The 20,493-nt window shown below is 63.2% G+C and overlaps 1 protein-coding gene across 1 annotated transcript in view; it reads right to left on the reverse strand.

Moving 5' to 3' along the window:
- Positions 1-1,500: 1,500 nt before the first annotated feature.
- POLD1 (DNA polymerase delta 1, catalytic subunit) overlaps positions 1,501-20,493 on the reverse strand; it is a 23,733-nt gene continuing 4,740 nt past the window's right edge. Inside the window, 20 exon segments of the mRNA XM_069882663.1 lie at positions 1,501-1,807; positions 2,491-2,588; positions 3,521-3,573; positions 3,679-3,792; positions 6,190-6,322; positions 7,153-7,255; positions 7,937-8,089; positions 8,700-8,875; positions 10,405-10,542; positions 13,636-13,731; positions 14,379-14,526; positions 15,453-15,566; positions 16,547-16,663; positions 16,883-16,971; positions 17,394-17,456; positions 17,458-17,586; positions 18,801-18,911; positions 18,990-19,097; positions 19,099-19,131; positions 19,708-19,861. Coding sequence (XP_069738764.1) covers positions 1,711-1,807; positions 2,491-2,588; positions 3,521-3,573; positions 3,679-3,792; positions 6,190-6,322; positions 7,153-7,255; positions 7,937-8,089; positions 8,700-8,875; positions 10,405-10,542; positions 13,636-13,731; positions 14,379-14,526; positions 15,453-15,566; positions 16,547-16,663; positions 16,883-16,971; positions 17,394-17,456; positions 17,458-17,586; positions 18,801-18,911; positions 18,990-19,097; positions 19,099-19,131; positions 19,708-19,861 — 2,227 coding nt within the window. The 3' untranslated portion in view covers positions 1,501-1,710.

Raw genomic sequence — 20,493 nt, forward strand, 5'->3', positions numbered from 1 at the left:
CCCCACCTCCATGATGCAGTTCGCCGCCTCCGCCATCTTGAGCGCGCGAGGAGCGGCCCCCGCGCCGCCCCGCCCCCCCTCCCTTCCCTTTTATAGCGGGGGGCGGAGCGCGCGCGCTGCCCCACCCCCGGAGCCGCTCCCATTGGCCGCCGCGCGTTCTGGCCACGCCCCCTTTGTCCTTATATGGCGCGGGAGGGCGCGCGCCCCTCTAGCTCATTGGGCGCCGGGCGGTGCTGGCCACGCCCCCTCTTAGCCTTATAGGGTGTGGGCGGGGCGCGCGAACCTCCCGCCGAACCCATTGGGCGCCGCTGGCCACGCCCCTTTTTCCTTTTATGGCGAGAGCCGAGCGCGTGGCGCCAGTTCGGGTCCCGCTGAGACCAGTTCGGACCCACAGAGACCAGTTCGGCCCCCAGAGCTCCCAGTTCAGCCCCCCAGAGCTCCCAGTTCGGGCCCCAGAGCTCCCAGTTCGGCCCCAGAGCTCCCAGTTCAGCCCCCCCAGAGCCCAGTTCGGCCCCCCCGAGCTCCCAGTTTAGCCCCAGAGCTCCCAGTTTGGCCCCCCAGAGCCCAGTTCAGCCCCTCAGAGCTCCCAGTTCGGACCCACAGAGACCAGTTCGGCCCCACAGAGCCCAGTTCAGCCCCCCAGAGCTCCCAGTTCGGCCCCAGAGCTCCCAGTTCAGCCCCCCAGAGCTCCCAGTTCGGCCCCCAGAGCTCCCCAGTTCGGCCCCAGAGCTCCCAGTTCAGCCCCCAGAGCTCCCAGTTCAGCCCCCAGAGCTCCCAGTTCGGCCCCCAGAGCTCCCAGTTCGGCCCCAGAGCTCCCAGTTCAGCCCCCAGAGCTCCCAGTTCGGCCCCCAGAGCTCCCAGTTCAGCCCCCAGAGCTCCCAGTTCAGCCCCCAGAGCTCCCAGTTCGGCCCCCAGAGCTCCCAGTTCAGCCCCCAGAGCTCCCAGTTCGGCCCCACAGAGCCCAGTTCAGCCCCAGAGCTCCCAGTTCGGCCCCAGAGCTCCCAGTTCAGCCCCCAGAGCTCCCAGTTCGGACCCACAGAGACCAGTTCGGCCCCACAGAGCCCAGTTCAGCCCCCCAGAGCTCCCAGTTCGGCCCCAGAGCTCCCAGTTCAGCCCCCAGAGCTCCCAGTTCGGCCCCCAGAGCTCCCAGTTCAGCCCCCAGAGCTCCCAGTTCGGCCCCCCAGAGACCAGTTCGGCTCCCAGAGCTCCCAGTTCAGCCCCCCCAGAGACCAGTTCGGCCCCCCCTCGAGCTCCCAGTTTAGCCCCAGAGCTCCCAGTTTGGCCCCCCAGAGCCCAGTTCAGCCCCCCAGAGCCCTCAGTTCAGCCCCAGAGCTCCCAGTTCGGCCCCGGAGAGCTCCCAGTTCAGCTCCACAGAGACCTCAGTTCAGCCCCAGTTCAGCCCCCCAGAGCTCCAGTTTGTCCCCAGTTCAGCCCCCCAGAGCTCCCAGTTCAGCCCAGTTCAGCCCCTCCCCCACACGTGGGTCACTAAAAAACCTTTTTATTTACTGTAGAAAATCCCGTCTTGGCCTCAATTTGGGCCGGTTCCCCCAGATGTCGGGGGGTCCCCCCGAAATCGAGGTGCCCCCCAGATGTTGAGGTCCCCCAGTTGTTGGAGTCCCTCGGATGTTGGGTCCCCCAGACCTTGGGTTCCCCCAGACCTTGGGTTCCCCCCAGATGTTGGGGTCCCCCCCAGACGTTGGGGTCCCCCCCTCACCAGGCGGGGGGCCCGAAGCGGGCCAGGAGCTGCTCCTGCGCGTCCAGGTCCTTCTGCACCTTCCGGCGGAGGTAGAAGATGGGGCAGTCGCGGCTGCGGGGACAGCAGGGGACATCAGGGGACAGGGGGGGACATCGGGGGACAGGGGGGGACACTGGGGACATCAGGGACATGGGGACATCAGGGGATATCAGGGGACGTGGGGACATTGGGGACATGGGGACACTGGGAGACACCAGGGGACATCAGGGGATATCAGGGGACATTGGGGACATGGGGACATCAGGGGACTTGGGGACATTGGGGACATGGGGACACTGGGGACAGGAGGTGACACCAGGGGACATCAGGGACATGGGGACATCAGGAGATATCAGGGGACGTGGTGACATCAGGGACACGGGGACATTGGGGACATTGGGGACATCAGGGACATGAGGACATTGGGGACAGGAGGTGACACCAGGGGACACCAGGGACATGGGGACATCAGGGGACAGGTGGTGACATCAGGGACATGGGGACATCAGGGGACATCAGGGACATGGGGACATCAGGGGACAGGGGGTGACATCAGGGACATGAGGGGACATGGGGACATGGAGGGGGCATGGGGACAAGAGGGACACGGGGACAGGAAGGGGTCGGAGGGGACATTGAGGGGACACGGGGACATTGAGGGACAGGGGGAGCACAGGGACAGCTGGGGGACATCGGGGGACACGGAGGGGGGACACGGAGGGGACGGAGGGGACACAGGAGGGGCCAAGGGGTACCTGGTGCAGAGCACGTCCTCGAGCAGCGACCCCTGACAGCGCTGACACTCGGTCCAGAGCCGCGAGAAACGCTGCTCCAGCCCCGCCAGGGCCCACACCTGTGACAGGGACACCGTGGGGACACCTGGGGACACCTGGGGACACCTGGGGACCCACGGGGACCCACGGGGACCCATAGGGACCATAGAAACCCATAGGGACCTATAGAGACCCATAGGGACCCATAGAGCCCATAGAGCCCATAGGGACCCATAGAGACCCCATAGAGACCCATAGCGGGGACCCAGACCCACAGTGGGACCCCAAAAAAGGTGTTCCAGGTGTCCGAGCCCCCCTAAAAAGGGGGTCCCGGGCACCCAAGCCCCCCCAGACTGAACCCAGGCATCCCCCTCCCCGCAAAAAATGGGGTCCCAGGTGTCTGAGCCCCCCAAAAAGGGTGTTCCAGGTGTCTACCCCCCCAAAAATGGGGTCCCAGCCCCCCAAAAGTGGGGTCCCAGGTGTCTGAGCCCCCCAAAAAGGGTGTTCCAGGTGTCTACCCCCCCCAAAAATGGGGTCTGAGGTGTCTGAGCCCCCCAAAAAGGGTGTTCCAGGTGTCTACCCCCCCAAAAATGGGGTCCCAGCCCCCCAAAAATGGGGTCCCAGGTGTCTGAGCCCCCCAAAAAGGGTGTTCCAGGTGTCTACCCCCCCAAAAATGGGGTCCCAGCCCCCCAAAAGTGGGGTCCCAGGTGTCTCAGCCCCCCCCAAAAAGGGTGTTCCAGGTGTCTACACCCCCCAAAAATGGGGTCTGAGGTGTCTGAGCCCCCCAAAAAGGGTGTTCCAGGTGTCTACCCCCCCAAAAATGGGGTCCCAGCCCACCAAAAATGGGGTCCCAGGTGTCTGAGCCCCCCAAAAAGGGTGTTCCAGGTGTCTACCCCCCCAAAAATGGGGTCCCAGCCCCCCAAAACTGGGGTCCCAGGTGTCTGAGCCCCCCAAAAAGGGTGTTCCAGGTGTCTGAGCCCCCCAAAAAGGGGGTCCCGGGCGCCCCCCCCACCTCTTTCTGGTAGAGCTCGGACTCGCGCTGCCGGCAGAAATCACAGACGGCACCTGAGGAAGGGGTGGGGGGCAGTGAGAACGGGGGGTTTGGGGGGGATTGGAGGGGTCTGGGGGGGACTGGGGGGTCCCTTTGGGTTTGGGGGGGCCCCGACTCACCGTGGTGGGGCAGCACGGCGCGACACCCCACGCAGCTGCTGCGCTTGGTGGCAAAGGCCATGAGCCCCCCGACTTTGGCCGTCAGCACCGTCTTGCAGCGCGTGTGATCCCCCCCTGCGGGGCGACAGCCAGCGCGGGGGGTCAGGGGGACCCCAAAACCCCCCCTACCCACCCCCAAAGACATGCAGGAACCCCGAAATCCCCCTCAGAATCCCATAAACCCCCCCAAATCCCCTAAATTCCCACCTAAATTCCCACTAAATCCCCTAATCCCCCCTGCAAGCTACTAATTCCCCCCTAAATCCACTCGGGACCCCCCCAAATCTTCTAATCCTTCCCCTAAATCCCCTAATTCCCCCCCCAAATCCAATAATTCCCCTTAAATCCCCTCGGGACCCCCCCAAATCCCCTAAATTCCCACCTAAATCCCCTAATTCCCCTCCTCAATCTATTAATTCCCCCCTCAAATCCCCCCAGGACCCCCCTAAAGGCTTTGGGGGGGGGATTTTAGGGGACCATAAGGTTTTGGGGGGGACACTGAGTGGATTGGAGGGGGATTTAGGGGACTTGGGGGGCTCCTGAGGGGATCTGGGGGGGGAACTAAGAGATTTTGGGGGGGTTCTGATGGGATTTGAGTGGGAATTAGGGGCTCGGGGGGGTCTGATGGGATTTAGGGGAGAATTAAGGGACTTGGGGGGGAATTTGCTCAGTTTTCGGGGGTCAGAGTGTGTTTTTGGGGGGTCATGGGGTGTTTTGGGGGGCTCAGGGGGTGTTTTTTTCAGGGGAGGTCGGTTTTTGGGGCTCAGGGTGTTTCGGGGGGTGTTTTTGGGGCTCAGGGTGTGTTTCAGGGGGTGTTTTTGGGGCTCAGGGGTGTTTTTTTCGGGGGAGGTCGGTTTTTGGGGCTCCGGGGTGTTTCGGGGGGTGTTTTTGGGGCTCATGGGGTGTTTTTGGGGCTCAGGGTGTGTTTCAGGGGGTGTTTTTGGGGCTCCGGGGTGTTTCGGGGGGTGTTTTTGGGGCTCAGGGTGTGTTTCAGGGGGTGTTTTGGGGGCTCTGGGGTGTTTCAGGGGGTGTTTTTGGGGCTCCGGGGTGTTTCGGGGGGTGTTTTTGTGTCTCAGGGTGTGTTTCAGGGGGTGTTTTTGGGGCTCAGGGGGTGTTTTTGGGGCTCAGGGTGTGTTTCAGGGGGTGTTTTTGGGGCTCAGGGGGTGTTTTTGGGGCTCAGGGTGTGTTTCAGGGGGTGTTTTTGGGGCTCAGGGGGTGTTTTTGGGGCTCAGGGTGTGTTTCAGGGGGTGTTTTTGGGGCTCAGGGGGTGTTTTTGGGGCTCAGGGTGTGTTTCAGGGGGTGTTTTTGGGGCTCAGGGGGTGTTTTTGGGTCTCAGGGTGTGTTTCAGGGGGTGTTTTTGGGGCTCAGGGGGTGTTTTTGGGGCTCAGGGTGTGTTTCGGGGGGTGTTTTTGGGGCTCAGGGTGTGTTTCAGGGGGTGTTTTTGGGGCTCAGGGGGTGTTTTTGGGGCTCAGGGGGTGTTTCGGGGGGTGTTTTGGGGCTCAGGGTGTGTTTCAGGGGGTGTTTTTGGGGTTCAGGGGGTGTTTTTCTCGGAGGAGGTCGGTTTTTGGGGCTCCAGGGTGTTTCGGGGGGTGTTTTTGGGGCTCAGGGGGTGTTTTTGGGGCTCAGGGTGTGTTTCAGGGGGTGTTTTTGGGTCTCAGGGTGTGTTTCAGGGGGTGTTTTTGGGGCTCTGGGGTGTTTCAGGGGGTGTTTTTGGGGCTCAGGGTGTGTTTCAGGGGGTGTTTTTGGGGCTCAGGGGGTGTTTTTGGGGCTCAGGGTGTGTTTCAGGGGGTGTTTTTGGGGCTCAGGGGGTGTTTTTGGGTCTCAGGGTGTGTTTCAGGGGGTGTTTTTGGGGTTCAGGGGGTGTTTTTCTCGGGGGAGGTCGGTTTTTGGGGCTCCAGGGTGTTTCGGGGGGTGTTTTTGGGGCTCATGGGGTGTTTTTGGGGCTCTGGGGTGTTTCGGGGGGTGTTTTTGGGGCTCAGGGTGTGTTTCAGGGGGTGTTTTTGGGGCTCTGGGGTGTTTCAGGGGGTGTTTTTGGGGCTCAGGGTGTGTTTCAGGGGGTGTTTTTGGGGCTCAGGGGGTGTTTTTGGGGCTCAGGGTGTGTTTCAGGGGGTGTTTTTGGGGCTCAGGGGGTGTTTTTGGGTCTCAGGGTGTGTTTCGGGGGGTGTTTTTGGGGCTCAGGGTGTGTTTCAGGGGGTGTTTTTGGGGTTCAGGGGGTGTTTTTCTCGGGGGAGGTCGGTTTTTGGGGCTCCAGGGTGTTTCGGGGGGTGTTTTTGGGGCTCATGGGGTGTTTTTGGGGCTCTGGGGTGTTTCGGGGGGTGTTTTTGGGGCTCAGGGTGTGTTTCGGGGGGTGTTTTTGGGGCTCAGGGTGTGTTTCGGGGGGTGTTTTTGGGGCTCAGGGGTGGTTTTCTCGGGGGAGGTCGGTTTTTGGGGCTCCGGGGTGTTTCGGGGGGCTGGTTTTGGGGGTTCACTGACGCAGCAGGACGCTCTCGGCGCGGCCCTCGCCCAGGATGGGCTCGAAGATGCGCAGCAGGGGCCGGGCGAGCTGCTGCTCCAGGTAGTACTGGGTGTCCAGGGGCAGGTTGTGCTCCAGCGCGAAGATCGGGTCCTGGGGGGGCCCCAAAACACACCCCTGGGTCCTCAGGGGGACCCCAAAACCCTCCCCTGGATCCGCAGGGGTCCCCCAAAACCCTCCCCTGGATCCCCCCCCCCCAGCTCCCCCCTAACCCCCAAATCTGCCCGGCAACCGTAACCCCCCAATTAACTCCCATTAGACACCAGTGACACCCCCAAAGCCCCCAATTGCCCCCCCAGTTCCCCCACTGCCCCCCCAAAGCCCCCTATTGCCCTCCTGCCCCCCCATAGCCCCCCCAATTGTCCCTATTGCCCCCCTAACTGCCCCAGAGCCCCCCCAACCCATTACCTCCATAGCCCCCCCAATACCCCCGCTACCCCCTAACTGCCCCACTGCCCCCCAATTGCCCCATAGCCCCCCAATTGCCCCCCCCTTGACCCCCACAGCCCCCCAATTGCCCCCCCATAGTCCCCTATAACCCCCATTACCCCCCACTGACCCCCCACAGCCCCCCAATTGCCCCATAGCCCCCACAGCCCCCCCACCCCATAGCCCCCCATCACCCCCTAATTGCCCCATAGCCCCCCATTGCCCCCTTTAGCCCCCCATTACCCCCCCACTGACCCCCAATTGCCCCCTACACCCCCCCAACTGCCCCCTACACCCCCCCAACTGCCCCCTAGGCCCCCAATTGCCCCCTACACCCCCCAATTGCCCCCTACACCCCCCCAATTGCCCCCTACACCCCCCAACTGCCCCCTACCCCCCCCCAATTGCCCCCTACACCCCCCCAATTGCCCCTACACCCCCCCAACTGCCCCCTAGCCCCCCCCCGGCCCCCCCAGTACCCCCGTGCCCCCCACCTCTGCGCGGGTGTAGGCCGCAGCCCCCCGGGCGCCGCAGACGATGACGTAGGGGACGCGATCGCCCAGCGAGGGGGCGCTGCCGGGGTCCCGCTGGCGCATCCTGGGGGGCACAGCATCAGCACCCCCTTTTTTTGGGGGGTCAGAGACCTCAGCACCCCCTTTTGGGGGGGGTCAGAGTCCTCAACACCCCCTTTTTGGGGGGGTCAGAGCCCTCAGCACCCCCTTTTATTTTCTCGGGGACCCTTTCAGGGTCCCATTTTGGGGTCCCTGTCTTGGTGCCCCACTTTTGGGGTCCCTTTTTCAGGATCCCCATTTTAGGGTCCCAGTTTGGGGGTCCCCAGTTTTCAGGTCCCCTTTTTCAGGGTCCCATTTCAGGGTCCCAGTTTGAGAGTCCCAGTTTTGGGGTCCCAGTTTCAGGGTCCCACTTCAGGGTCCCCTTTTTGGGGTTCGTTTTTTGAGGCCCCAGTTTTGGGGTCCCTTTTTCAGGATCCCCATTTTAGGGTCCCAGTTTGAGAGTCCCAGTTTTGGGGTCACTTTTTCAGGGTCCCCGTTTTGGGCTCCCATTTCAGGGTCCCACTTTTGGGGTCCTCTCTTTGAGCTCCCACTTTTGGGGTCCCCTTTTGGCACCCCACTTTTCGGGGGTCCCTCTCTCAGGCTCCCAGTTTGAGGAGGTCCCGGTTCTGACGCCCCCGTTTTGGGGTCCCTTTTCGAGGTCTCCCGGTTTCGGGGTCCTGTCCCAGGGGTCCCGCGTTTTCGGGGTGCAGGTTTTTGGGGGTCCCACCTCTCGGCCAGGTGCACGTGGGCCTGGGGGGCCGCGTAGGCGCTGGCCGCGCGCGTCAGCTCCTTGGTGATCACGAGCTGCGAGATGTCGATGCGGTTGCACAGAAGGTCCGAGATCACCTCCTGCGCGTGCGCCACCGCCCCCATCGGGTCCCTGCGGGGAGAAAGTGGGGTTCAGGGGGGCTGGGGGACCCCAAAACTGCCCCACGAGGGGGTTTGGGGACCCCAAAACCCCCCCAGGACCAAGATCTGGGGTCCCAGAAGATCCGAGATCATCGCCTACACATCGGTCATTGCCCCCATCAGGTTCTTGGAGGAGAAAAGGGGGTTCAGGGGGGTTTGGGGACCCCAAAACTACCCACATGAGGGGGACATGGGGTTTAGGGTGACTGGGGGACCCCAAAACTGCTCCACAGGAGTTCACGGGGCTTTGGGGACCCCAAAAAGCCCCCCAGGACCAAGATCTGGGGTCCCAGAAGATCCAAGATCATCGCCTACACGTTGGTCATTGTCCCCATGGGGTTCATGGGGGAGAAAAGGGGGTTCAGGGGGGTTTGGGGACCCCAAAACTTCCCCACAGGGGTTCAGAGGGACTGGGGGACCCCAAAACTGCCCCATGGGGGGGTTGGGGGAGCCCCAAAACCCCCCAGGAGCAGGATCTGGGATGCCAAATGATCCAAGATCACCTCCTGCACGTTGGCCGTCACCCCCATGGGGCTCTCGGGGGAGAAAGGGGGGTTGGGGGACCCCCCCGCGCCCCGTACCGGTGCAGCAGGACGCGGCGCAGGCAGGCGCTGACCAGGTTGGCGGCCAGCGGGCAGTTGTCGCGCCGCACGGCCTCGAGGCCTTTGCAGTCGAGCTTGTCGGGGGCCCCCGCGCTGGAGGCGAAGCTCAGCCCCGCGTAGCGCTTCTTGCTGATCAGCAGGTACGGCCAGTACACCTGGGGGGGCACGGACAGGTGAGGGGACGGCCCGGGGACACCCCCCGGGGACCCCCTGGGGACACTGAGACCCGTTTGGGGACACGGGGACCCTCCCAGTGACACGGGGACCCCTCTTGGGGACATGGGGACCCCCCTGGAGACCCCTTTGGGGACACTGAGACCGGTTTGGGGACACGGGGACCGCCCTGGAGACCCTCTTGGGGACACAGGGACCTTCTTGGGGCCATGGGGACCCTCCCAGTGACACGGGGACCCCTCTTGGGGACATGGGGGACCCCATTGAGGACCTCTTTGGGGACACAGAGACCGGCTTGGGGACATGGGGACCCCTCTGGGGACACAGGGACCGCCCTGGAGACCCCTTTGGGGACACAGGGAGCCCCCAAAGGACACAGGGACCTTCTTGGGGACATGGGACCCCTCCCAGGGACACCCCTGGGGTCACGGGGACCCCTCTTGGGGCCATGGGGACCCTCCCAGTGACACAGAGAGTCCCCAGGGGACATGGGACCCCCCCAGAGACCCCCTTGGGGACATACAGACCTGTTTGGTGACATGGGGACCCCTCTGGTGACACGGGGACCCTCCCTGGGGACATGGGGTCCCCCCTGGAGACCCCTTTGGGGACACAGGGAGCCCCCAAAGGACACGGGGACCTTCTTGGGGACATGGGGACCCTCCCAATGACACAGGGACCCCCCTTGGGGACATGGGGACCGCCCTGGAGACCCCTTTGGGGACACAGGGAACCCCCAAAGGACACGGGGACCTTCTTGGGGACATGGGACCCCCGCCAGGGACCCTCTTGGGGACATGGGGACCCCTTTGGGGACATGCGGACCCCCTTGGGGACACGGGGACCACCCTGGAAACCCCTTTGGGGACACAGGGAGCCCCCAAAGGACACGGGGACCTTCTTGGGGACTTGGGGACCCCATTGGGGACATCTTTAGGGACACAGGGAGCCCTTTAGGGTCATGGGGACCCTCCTTGGGGACATGGGGACGCCCTAGGGGACACGGGGACCCTCCTTGGGGACACAGGGACCCCCCCGGAGACCCCTTTGGGGACACAGGGAGCCCCCAGAGGACACGGGGATCTTCTTGGGGATCCCATTGGGGACCCCTCTGGGGACACAGGGACCCCTTTAGGGTCATGGGGACCCTCCCTGGGGACACGGGGACCCCCCTGGGGACCCCATTGGGGACCTCTTCGGGGACACAGGGACTCCTTTAGGGTCATGGGGACCCTCCCTGGGGACACGGGGACCCCCCTGGGGACCCCTTGGGGGACACGGGGAACCCCCGTGGGGACATGAGGACCCTCCTGGTGACACAGGGACCCTCCTTGGGGACACGGGGACCCCTCTGGGGACTCAGGGAGCCCCCAAGGGGCCACGAGGACCCACTTGGGGAGCCCTTTGGGGACCCCGAAACCCTCCCTGGGGGCATGGGACGACCCCAAAGACCCCTTTGGGGACACGGGGACCCCCCCGGGTGACACGGGGCCCCGCGGGGCGTCCCCACCTTCTCGAAGTCGAGGCGGATGGGGTCGGGGAAGTGCCCCGAGACCCAGGCGGCGGCTTCTCTGCCCAGAGCCATGGCCTCGGCCACCGAGGGCACCCCGAAACCGCACATCACCGAGTCCGTGTCCCCGTACACCACCTGGGGGGACACGGGGCGCTGGGGACCCCAGAAACACCACCGGGGGACCCCAAAACCCCAGAAAACCCAAAAAACTACCCCGAAAACACAATGAGGGACCCCAAAACCCAAAAAAAACCCCACAAACTACCCCAAAAACACAATGAGGGACCCCAAAACCCCCAAAACCCCCTCAAACTACCCCAAAAACACAATGAGGGACCCCAAAACCCTCTCAAACTACCCCAAAAACACAATGAGGGACCCCAAAACCCCAGAAAACCCCACAAACTACCCCAAAAACACAATGAGGGACCCCAAAACCCCCAAAACCCCCTCAAACTACCCCAAAAACACAATGAGGGACCCCAAAACCCTCTCAAACTACCCCAAAAACACAATGAGGGACCCCAAAACCCCAGAAAACCCCACAAACTACCCCAAAAACATAACCGGGGGACCCCAAAACCCCAGAAAACCCCACAAACTACCCCAAAAACACAATGAGGGACCCCAAAACCCCCAAAACCCCACAAACTACCCCAAAAACACAATGAGGGACCCCAAAACCCCCAAAACCCCCTCAAACTACCCCAAAAACACAATGAGGGACCCCAAAACCCAAAAAAACCCCACAAACTACCCCAAAACCACAATGAGGGACCCCAAAACCCCCAAAACCCCCTCAAACTACCCCAAAAACACAATGAGGGACCCCAAAACCCTCTCAAACTACCCCAAAAACACAATGAGGGACCCCAAAACCCAAAAAAACCCCTCAAACTACCCCAAAAACACAATGAGGGACCCCAAAACCCAAAAAAAACCCCAAAACTACCACAAAAACACAATGAGGGACCCCAAAAACCCAAAAAACCCCACAAACTACCCCAAAAACACAATGAGGGACCCCAAAACCCCCAAAACCCCCTCAAACTACCCCAAAAACACAATGAGGGACCCCAAAATCCCCAAAACCCCCTCAAACTACCCCAAAAACACAAGAGGGACCCCAAAACCCCCAAAACCCTCTCAAACTACCCCAAAAACACAATGAGGGACCCCAAAACCCAAAAAAACCCCTCAAACTACCCCAAAAACACAATGAGGGACCCCAAAACCCAAAAAAAACCCACAAACTACCCCAAAACCACAATGAGGGACCCCAAAACCCCCAAAACCCCCTCAAACTACCCCAAAAACACAATGAGGGACCCCAAAACCCAAAAAAAACCCCAAAACTACCACAAAAACACAATGAGGGACCCCAAAACCCCCAAAACCCCACAAACTACCCCAAAAACACAATGAGGGACCCCAAAACCCCCAAACCCCCCTCAAACTACCCCAAAAACACAATGAGGGACCCCAAAACCCCCAAAACCCCCTCAAACTACCCCAAAAACACAATGAGGGACCCCAAAACCCAAAAAAAACCCCAAAACTACCCCAAAAACACAATGAGGGACCCCAAAACCCCCTCAAACTACCCCAAAAACACAAGAGGGACCCCAAAACCCCCAAAACCCTCTCAAACTACCCCAAAAACACAATGAGGGACCCCAAAACCCCCAAAACCCCCTCAAACTACCCCAAAAACACAATGAGGGACCCCAAAACCCCCTCAAACTACCCCAAAAACACAATGAGGGACCCCAAAACCCCAAAAAACCCCACAAACTGCCCCAAAAACACAATGAGGGACCCCAAAACCCCAAAAAACCCCACAAACTACCCCAAAAACACAATGAGGGACCCCAAAACCAAAAAAAACCCCTCAAACTACCCCAAAAACACAATGAGGGACCCCAAAACCCCAGAAAACCCCACAAACTACCCCAAAAACACAATGAGGGACCCCAAAACCCCCAAAACCCCCTCAAACTACCCCAAAAACACAATGAGGGACCCCAAAACCCTCTCAAACTACCCCAAAAACACAATGAGGGACCCCAAAACCCCAGAAACCCCAAAAAACTACCCCAAAAACACAATGAGGGACCCCAAAACCCCCTCAAACTACCCCAAAAACACAATGAGGGACCCCAAAACCCCAGAAACCCCAAAAAACTACCCCAAAACCACAATGAGGGACCCCAAAACCCCAAAAAACCCCACAAACTGCCCCAAAAACACAATGAGGGACCCCAAAATCCAAAAAAACCCCTCAAACTGCCCCAAAAACACAATGAGGGACCCCAAAACCCCAAAAAACCCCACAAACTATCCCAAAAACACAATGAGGGACCCCAAAACCCCCAAAACCCCACAAACTACCCCAAAAACACGACCGGGGGACCCCAAAACCCCAGAAAACCCAAAAAACTACCCCAAAAACACAATGAGGGACCCCAAAACCCCCAAAACCCCCTCAAACTACCCCAAAAACACAACCGGGGGACCCAAAAACCCCAGAAAACCCCTCAAACTACCCCAAAAATACAATGAGGGACCCCAAAACCCCAGAAAACCTCTCCAACTACCCCAAACACACAAAACTAGCCCTAAACCCCCTTAGGGACCCCAAACCTCCCCCAGGGACCCCCAAAACCCCTTTAGGGATCCCAAAAACCCCTTTAAGGACCCCAAAACCCCCTTAGGGACCCCCAAAATCCCCCAGGGACCCCCAAATCCCCCCCAGAGACCCCAAAAAAACCCTTTTAGAAACCCCAAATCCCCCCCAGAGACCCCAAAAAAACCCTTTTAGAAACCCCAAATCCCCCCCAGGGCCCCCCAAAAACCCTTTTAGGGACCCCAACCCCCACCCAGGGCCCCCTAAAAGCCCTTTTAGGGACCCCAAATCCCCCCCAGGGCCCCCCCAAAACCCTTTTAGGGACCCCAAATCCCCCCCAGGGCCCCCCTAAAGCTCTTCTAGGGACCCCAAATCCCCGCCAGGGTCCCCCCAAACCCCTTTAGGGACCCCAAATCCCCCCCAGGGCCCCCCAAAAGCCCTTTTAGGGACCCCAAATCCCCCCCAGGGCCCCCCTAAAGCTCTTCTAGGGACCCCAAATCCCCGCCAGGGCCCCCCAAAAACTGTTTTAGGGACCCCAAATCCCCGCCAGGGTCCCCCCAAACCCCTTTAGGGACCCCAAAACCCCCTGAGGGCCCCCCAACCTTGGCGTCGGCCGGGTACCCCTCGGCGAGGCAGAACTTGCTCTCCACGAGCTGCTTCGTGCGCTCGATCATTTGGCGTCCGAAGCCGGTGACGCTCTAGGGGGGGAAAGGTGGACGTGGGGGGCCGTGGGGCGCCGTGGGGCGCTGTGGGGCGGCGTGGGGAGCTGTGGGGCAGCCGTGGGGTGCTGTGGGGTGCTGTGGGGTGCTGTGGGGTGCCGTGGGGCGCCATGGGGCAGCCGTGGGGTGCCATGGGGTGCCGTGGGGGGCCATGGGGTGCCATGGGGTGCCGTGGGGCGCCGTGGGGAGCTGTGGGGCAGCCGTGGGGTGCCGTGGGGTGCCGTGGGGGGCCGTGGGGCGCCATGGGGCACCGTGGGGGGCCGTGGGGCGCCGTGGGGGGCCGTGGGGTGCTGTGGGGCGGCCGTGGGGGGACGTGGGGGGACGTGGGGTGCCGTGGGGCGCCGTGGGGCGCCGTGGGGTGCTGTGGGGTGCCGTGGGGGGCCGTGGGGCGCCGTGGGGGGCCGTGGGGTGCCATGGGGCGCCGTGGGGTGCTGTGGGGGGCCATGGGGTGCCATGGGGTGCCGTGGGGCGCCGTGGGGTGCTGTGGGGGGCCGTGGGGAGCTGTGGGGCAGCCGTGGGGTGCTGTGGGGCGCCGTGGGGTGCCGTGGGGCAGCCGTGGGGTGCTGTGGGGTGCCGTGGGGGGCCGTGGGGCGCCATGGGGCACCGTGGGGGGCCGTGGGGCTCACCTGTGAGATCTGCAGGCAGGGCAGGCGGCCGGCCTGGGCCCCGGTGAAGCCGTAGACGGAGTTGGCGCTGACCTTGAGCGCCTGCTGCCTCCCGTCCAGCACCCGGCGCCGCAGCGGGTCCTGCTCCTGCGCCAGCGCCGCCTTCACCCTGCCCCACGGCGACCCACGAGGGACCCACAGCGACCCACGAGTGAGTCAGAGGGACCCACAGGGACCCACGGCGACCCACAAGTGGCTCAGAGTGAGCCAGAGGGACCCACAAGTGAGTCAGAGTGAGCCAGAAGTGACCCACAGGGACCCACAAGTGACTCAGAGGGTCCCACAGGGACCCACAAGTGACTCAGAGGGACCCACAAGTGGCTCAGAGGGTCCCACAGGGACCCACAAGTGACCCACAGGGACCCACAAGTGACTCAGAGGGACCCACAGGGACCCAGAGTGACCCACAGTGACCAACAAGTGGCTCAGAGTGACCCACAGGGACCCACAAGTGGCTCAGAGGGACCCACAGGGACCCACAAGTGACCCACAGGGACCCACAAGTGACTCAGAGGGTCCCACAGGGACCCACAAGTGACTCAGAGGGACCCACAAGTGGCTCAGAGGGTCCCACAGGGACCCACAAGTGGCTCAGAGGGACCCACAAGTGACTCAGAGTGACTCAGAGGGACCCACAGTGACCCACAAGTGGCTCAGAGTGAGCCAGAGGGACCCACAAGTGACTCAGAGGGTCCCACAAGTGACTCAGAGGGACCCACAAGTGACTCAGAGGGACCCACAGGGACCCACAAGTGACTCAGAGGGACCCACAAGTGGCTCAGAGGGACCCACAAGTGACTCAGAGTGACTCAGAGGGACCCACAGTGACCCACAAGTGGCTCAGAGTGAGCCAGAGGGACCCACAAGTGACTCAGAGGGACCCACAAGTGACCCAGAGTGAGCCAGAAGGACCCACAAATGAGCCACAGTGACCCCCAAGTGACCCCCAGCGGCCCCCAAGTGACTCCGAGCGAGCCAGCGGGACCCAGAGTGCCCCCCGAGTGCCCCCCGAGTGCCCCCCCGGAGCCCCCCGACCTGGTCCTGGCCGCCAGCAGCCCCTGCAGCACGCGGGGCAGCAGCCCCGGCCGCACGCTCGCCCGCACGAACAGCTCGCCCGTCGGCGTCCGCGTCACCTCGTCAGCGCCCAGCCTGCCCCACGGGGACCCCCGAGACCCACAGTGACCCCCAGGGACCCCCAGAGACCCCCGAGACCCACAGTGACCCACAGGGACCCCCAGAGACCCCCAGGGACCCACAGAGACCCCCCCCGAGACCCCCAGGGACCCATCGAGCCCCCCAGCTGCCCCCCCAGAGCTCCCCCTGCCCCCCAATTGCCCCCATCCCATGTCCCTCTGCCCCCCCACCCCTCAATCAACCCCTGTCCCCCTTCAACTGCTCCCTATCACCCCCCAATCACCCCCTGTCCCCCCCAATCACCCCCTGATCCCCCTTCAACTGCCCCCTATCACCCCCCAATCGCCCCCGTCACCCCCCAATCAACCCCTGTCCCCCCCAATCACCCCCTATCACCCCCCAATCGCCCCCTGTCTCCCCCAATCACCCCCCATCCCCCTCAATCACCCCCTGTCCCCCCCAATCACCCCCTATCACCCCCCAATCGCCCCCTGTCTCCCCCAATCACCCCTCAATCACCCCCTGTCCCCCCCAATCACCCCCTATCACCCCCCAATCGCCCCCTGTCTCCCCCAATCACCCCCCAATCACCCCCTGTCCCCCCCAATCACCCCCCATCCCCCCCCAATCACCCCCCATCACCCCCCGTCCCCCCCAATCACCCCCTATCACCCCCCAATCACCCCGTGTCCCCCCCAATCACCCCCTATCACCCCCCAATCACCCCCTATCACCCCTCAATCACCCCCTATCACCCCCCAAACACCCCCTGTCCCCCCCATCACCCCCCAATCACCCCCTATCACCCCCCAATCACCCCCTATCACCCCTCAATCACCCCCTATCACCCCCCAAACACCCTCTGTCTCCCCCAATCACCCCCTATCACCCCCTGCCCCCCCATCACCCCCCAATCACCCCCCTATCACCCCTCAATCACCGCCAATCACCCCCCTGTCCCCCCCCATCCCCCCCAAGCGCCCCCCTGTCCCCACCCGTGCTTGGTGGCGCCCCCCGGCGGCAGCAGGGTGGTGTAGCAGAGGTTGTGGGCGATCATGATGGACGGATACAGCGACGAGAAATCCAGCGTCACGATCGGGGACTCGTAGTACCTGGGGGGACACGGGGGGACACGGGGGACACGGGGGGACACGGGGGACATGGAGGACATTGGGACCATGGAGGACATTGGGATCATGGAGGGCACGGGGGGCAAGAGGGACAGAGGGGACGTCAGGGACATGGGGGACAGGGGGTATGAGGGACGCAGGGGGACACAGAGGGCGAGGGGGGACACGGGGGACACGGGGGACACGGGGGACGGGGCTCACCCCTTGCGGGGCTCGATGACCGTCGCCCCCTCGTAGTCGTCACCCCCCTCGGAGCGAACCACGGGCAGCAGCAGGTCCTCGGCCAGCGCCTGCGGACACCCGCGGGGACACCCGTGGGGACCCCCGTGGGGACCCCCCTGTCCCCGTGTCCCCTCCCCGTCCTCCCCACGCACCCCAACCCGTCCTCAATCCCCGTCCTCATGTCCCTCCGTGTCCCCTCCACGTCCCCCTGTCCCCCCATGTCCCCCTGTCCTCCCATGTCCCCTCCATGTCCCCTGTGTCCCCGTCCCCTCCATGTCCTCCTGTCCCCCATGTCCCTCTGCCCCCCTGTGTCCCCCTGTCCCCCCATGTCCCCTCCATGTCCCCCTGTCCCCCATGTCCCCCTGCCCCCCGTGTCCCCTGCCCCCCGTGTCCCTCTGTCCCCTCCATGTCCTCCTGTCCCCATGTCCCCCATGTCCCTCTATCCCCCCCATGTCCCCGTGTCCCCCCTGTCCCCCTGTCCCCCCCCTACCTGCCGCAGCAGCTGTGCCACCACCTTGACCTGCTGTCCCCTGGCGAGCAGGTAGCTGGGGGGGGACGCCGGTGACACGCGCCATCTCCACCAGGTTCACCAGCACCATCAGCTTCTCCATCAGCCGCAGCGGCAGGAACGCGTCCTTCAGGCAGTACACGGCCAGGCGGCGGCGCGACTGCTCCGACCCCGACTGGGGACACGGGGGGACACGGGGACATCAGGGGACGTGGGGACATCAGGGGACATGGGGACAGCGGGGGACATCAGGAGACATGGGGACACGGGGACGTGAGGGGACATGGGGACGTGGAGGGGACACAGTGTCCTTCAGGCAGTACACGGCCAGGCGGCGGCGCGACTGCTCCGACCCCAACTGGGGACACGGGGGGACACGGGGACATCAGGGGACGTGGGGACATCAGGGGACATGGGGACAGCAGGGGACATCAGGAACACGGGGACGTGAGGGGACATGGGGACATCAGGGGATGTGGGGACACAGGGATGTGAGGGGACATGGGGACACAAGGGGATGAGGGGACATGGGAGGGACAAGGGGACATGGGGACATGAGGGGACGAGGGGACATGGAGGGGATGAGGGGACATGAGGGGATGAGGGGACATGGGGACATAGGGACATGGAAGGGACATGGAGGGGACACAGGGACATGGAGGGGACATGGGGACATGGAGGGGACACAGGGACATGGAGGGGATGAGGGGACATGGGGACATAGGGACATGGGGACATGGAAGGGACATGGAGGGGACACAGGGACATGGAGGGGATGAGGGGACATGGAGGGGATTAGGGGACATGGGGGGGACATGGAGGGGACACGGGGACATGGAGGGGATGAGGGGACATGAGGGGATTAGGAGACATGGGGACATAGGGACATGGAAGGGACATGGAGGGGACACAGGGACATGGAGGGGACATGGGGACATGGAGGGGACGCAGGGACATGGAGGGGATTAGGGGACATGGGGACATAGGGACATGGGGACATGGAAGGGACATGGAGGGGACACAGGGACATGGAGGGGACATGAGGGGATGAGGGGACATGGAGGGGACACAGGGACATGGAGAGGATGAGGGGACATGGAGGGGATGAGGGGACACGAGGGGATGAGGGGACACGGGGACATGGAGGAGACACAGGGACATGGAGAGGATGAGGGGACATGGAGGGGATTAGGGGACATGGAGGGGACACAGGGACATGGAGGGGATGAGGGGACGAGGGGACACGGAGAGAACATGGTGCCCTTGAGGTAGGAAACGGTCAAGAGGCATCAAGTCTGCTCTGACCCCAACGGGGGACACCGAGGGGACACCGAGGGGACGTGGAGGGGCCAGAGGGGCCAGAGGGGCCAGAGGGGCCGTCGTCGTCACCTGCAGGTCGGCGATGATGCCGTGGGGCACGTCCTCCTTCTGCTCCCCCAGGAAGTGGAAGCTGACGGCGTTGAGGCTGTAGGAGCGGAGCTTGTGCTCCCGCAGCAGCACCTGCGACCCACAGCGACCCACGGTGACCCACGGCGACCCCCCAGCCCCCCCAGGACCCCCCCCCAGCCCCCCCGGTACCTGCAGGAGGTCGAGGGTGACCCTGCCCTCGGCGCTGACCACCTTGCTCTCGCGCCGCCCCAGCTGCCGCGACTGGAACGCCGAGTCCCGAACCACCGAGCGGCGCCCCGCGGACGCGGCCCAGGAAGGGGAACGACTCCACCTGGGGGGACGCGGGGGCGCTGGGGGGACGTGGGGGCGCTACGGGGACTCTACGGGGCTCTACGGGACTCTACGGGGACTCTACGGGGCTCTACAGGGCGCTACGGGGCCCTACGGGGACTCTATGGGGCGCTACGGGGACTCTACGGGGACTCTACGGGGTACTTGGGGGTCACTGGGGGTCTCTATGGGTCCTTATGGGTCACTATGGGGCTCTCTGAGTCTCTATGGGGTATTTAGGGGTCACTACGGGGCTCTGTGGGTCACTATGGGGTATTTAGGGGTCTCTATGGGGTATTTAGGGGTCACTATAGGGTATTTATGGGTCACTATGGGGTATTTAGGGGTCACTATAGGGTATTTATGGGTCTCTATGGGGCCCTGTGGGTCACTATGGGGCATTTAGGGGTCACTATAGGGTATTTATAGGTTGCTTTTGGTCTCTATGGGTCCCCAAAGGTCTCTATGGGTCCCCCAGGGTCTCTGTGGGTCCCCGAGGGTCGCTATGGGGTCTCTATGGGTCCCCCAGGGTCTCTGTGGGTCCCCCCAGGGTCCCCAGGGTCCCCGCGGGTGGCACCTGCAGGCCCTGGGCGCGCTGCAGCAGGTAGGGGAGGTCGAAGTTGTTGATGTTGTAGCCGGTGACGATGTCGGGGTCCACGATTCGCACGAACTCGGCCCACGACTGCGGGGAGGGGGGGGAATGAGACCCCGGGGACCCCCCAAAGCCCCTCCTGGAGACCCCAGACCCCCTCAAATTCTCCCTGGAGGCCCCCCCGATGCCCTCCCAGCCGCTCTTATTCCCCCCCAAATCCCCGCTGTACCCCCCCAAACCCCCTCCCAAAGACCCCAGACCCATCAAAACCCCTTCTAGAGACCCCAGACCCCCCAAATCCTCGCTGTAGCCCCCCCAAATGCCCTCCCAGCCCCTGTTATCCCCCCAAACCCCCTTCCCGTGGCCCCCACACCCCCAAATCCTCTCCGAAAGACCCCAATCCACCCTGGACCTCCTGGCGATCCCCCTAAATGCCCTCCCAGCCCCTCTTATCCCCCCAAAACCCTCTCCCAAAGCCCCCAGCCCCCCCAAATCCTCACTGCAGCCCCCCAAACACTCTCCCAAAGCCCCCAGCCCCCCCAAATCCCCCTTAGACCTCTCTGTAGCCCCCCCAAATGCCCTCCAGCCCCTCTTATCCCCCCTAAACCCTCTCCCACAGCCCCCAGCCCCCCCAAATCCCCTCCCAAAGACCCCAGACCCATCAAAACCCCTTCTAGAGACCCCAGCCCCCCCAAATACTCGCTGTAGCCCCCCAAAATGCCCTCCCAGCCCCTCTTATCCCCCCAAAACCCTCTCCAAAAGACTCCAGCC

The sequence above is a fragment of the Phaenicophaeus curvirostris genome, unplaced genomic scaffold (assembly GCF_032191515.1).
Source record: "Phaenicophaeus curvirostris isolate KB17595 unplaced genomic scaffold, BPBGC_Pcur_1.0 scaffold_272, whole genome shotgun sequence".
Taxonomy (NCBI): domain Eukaryota; kingdom Metazoa; phylum Chordata; class Aves; order Cuculiformes; family Cuculidae; genus Phaenicophaeus; species Phaenicophaeus curvirostris.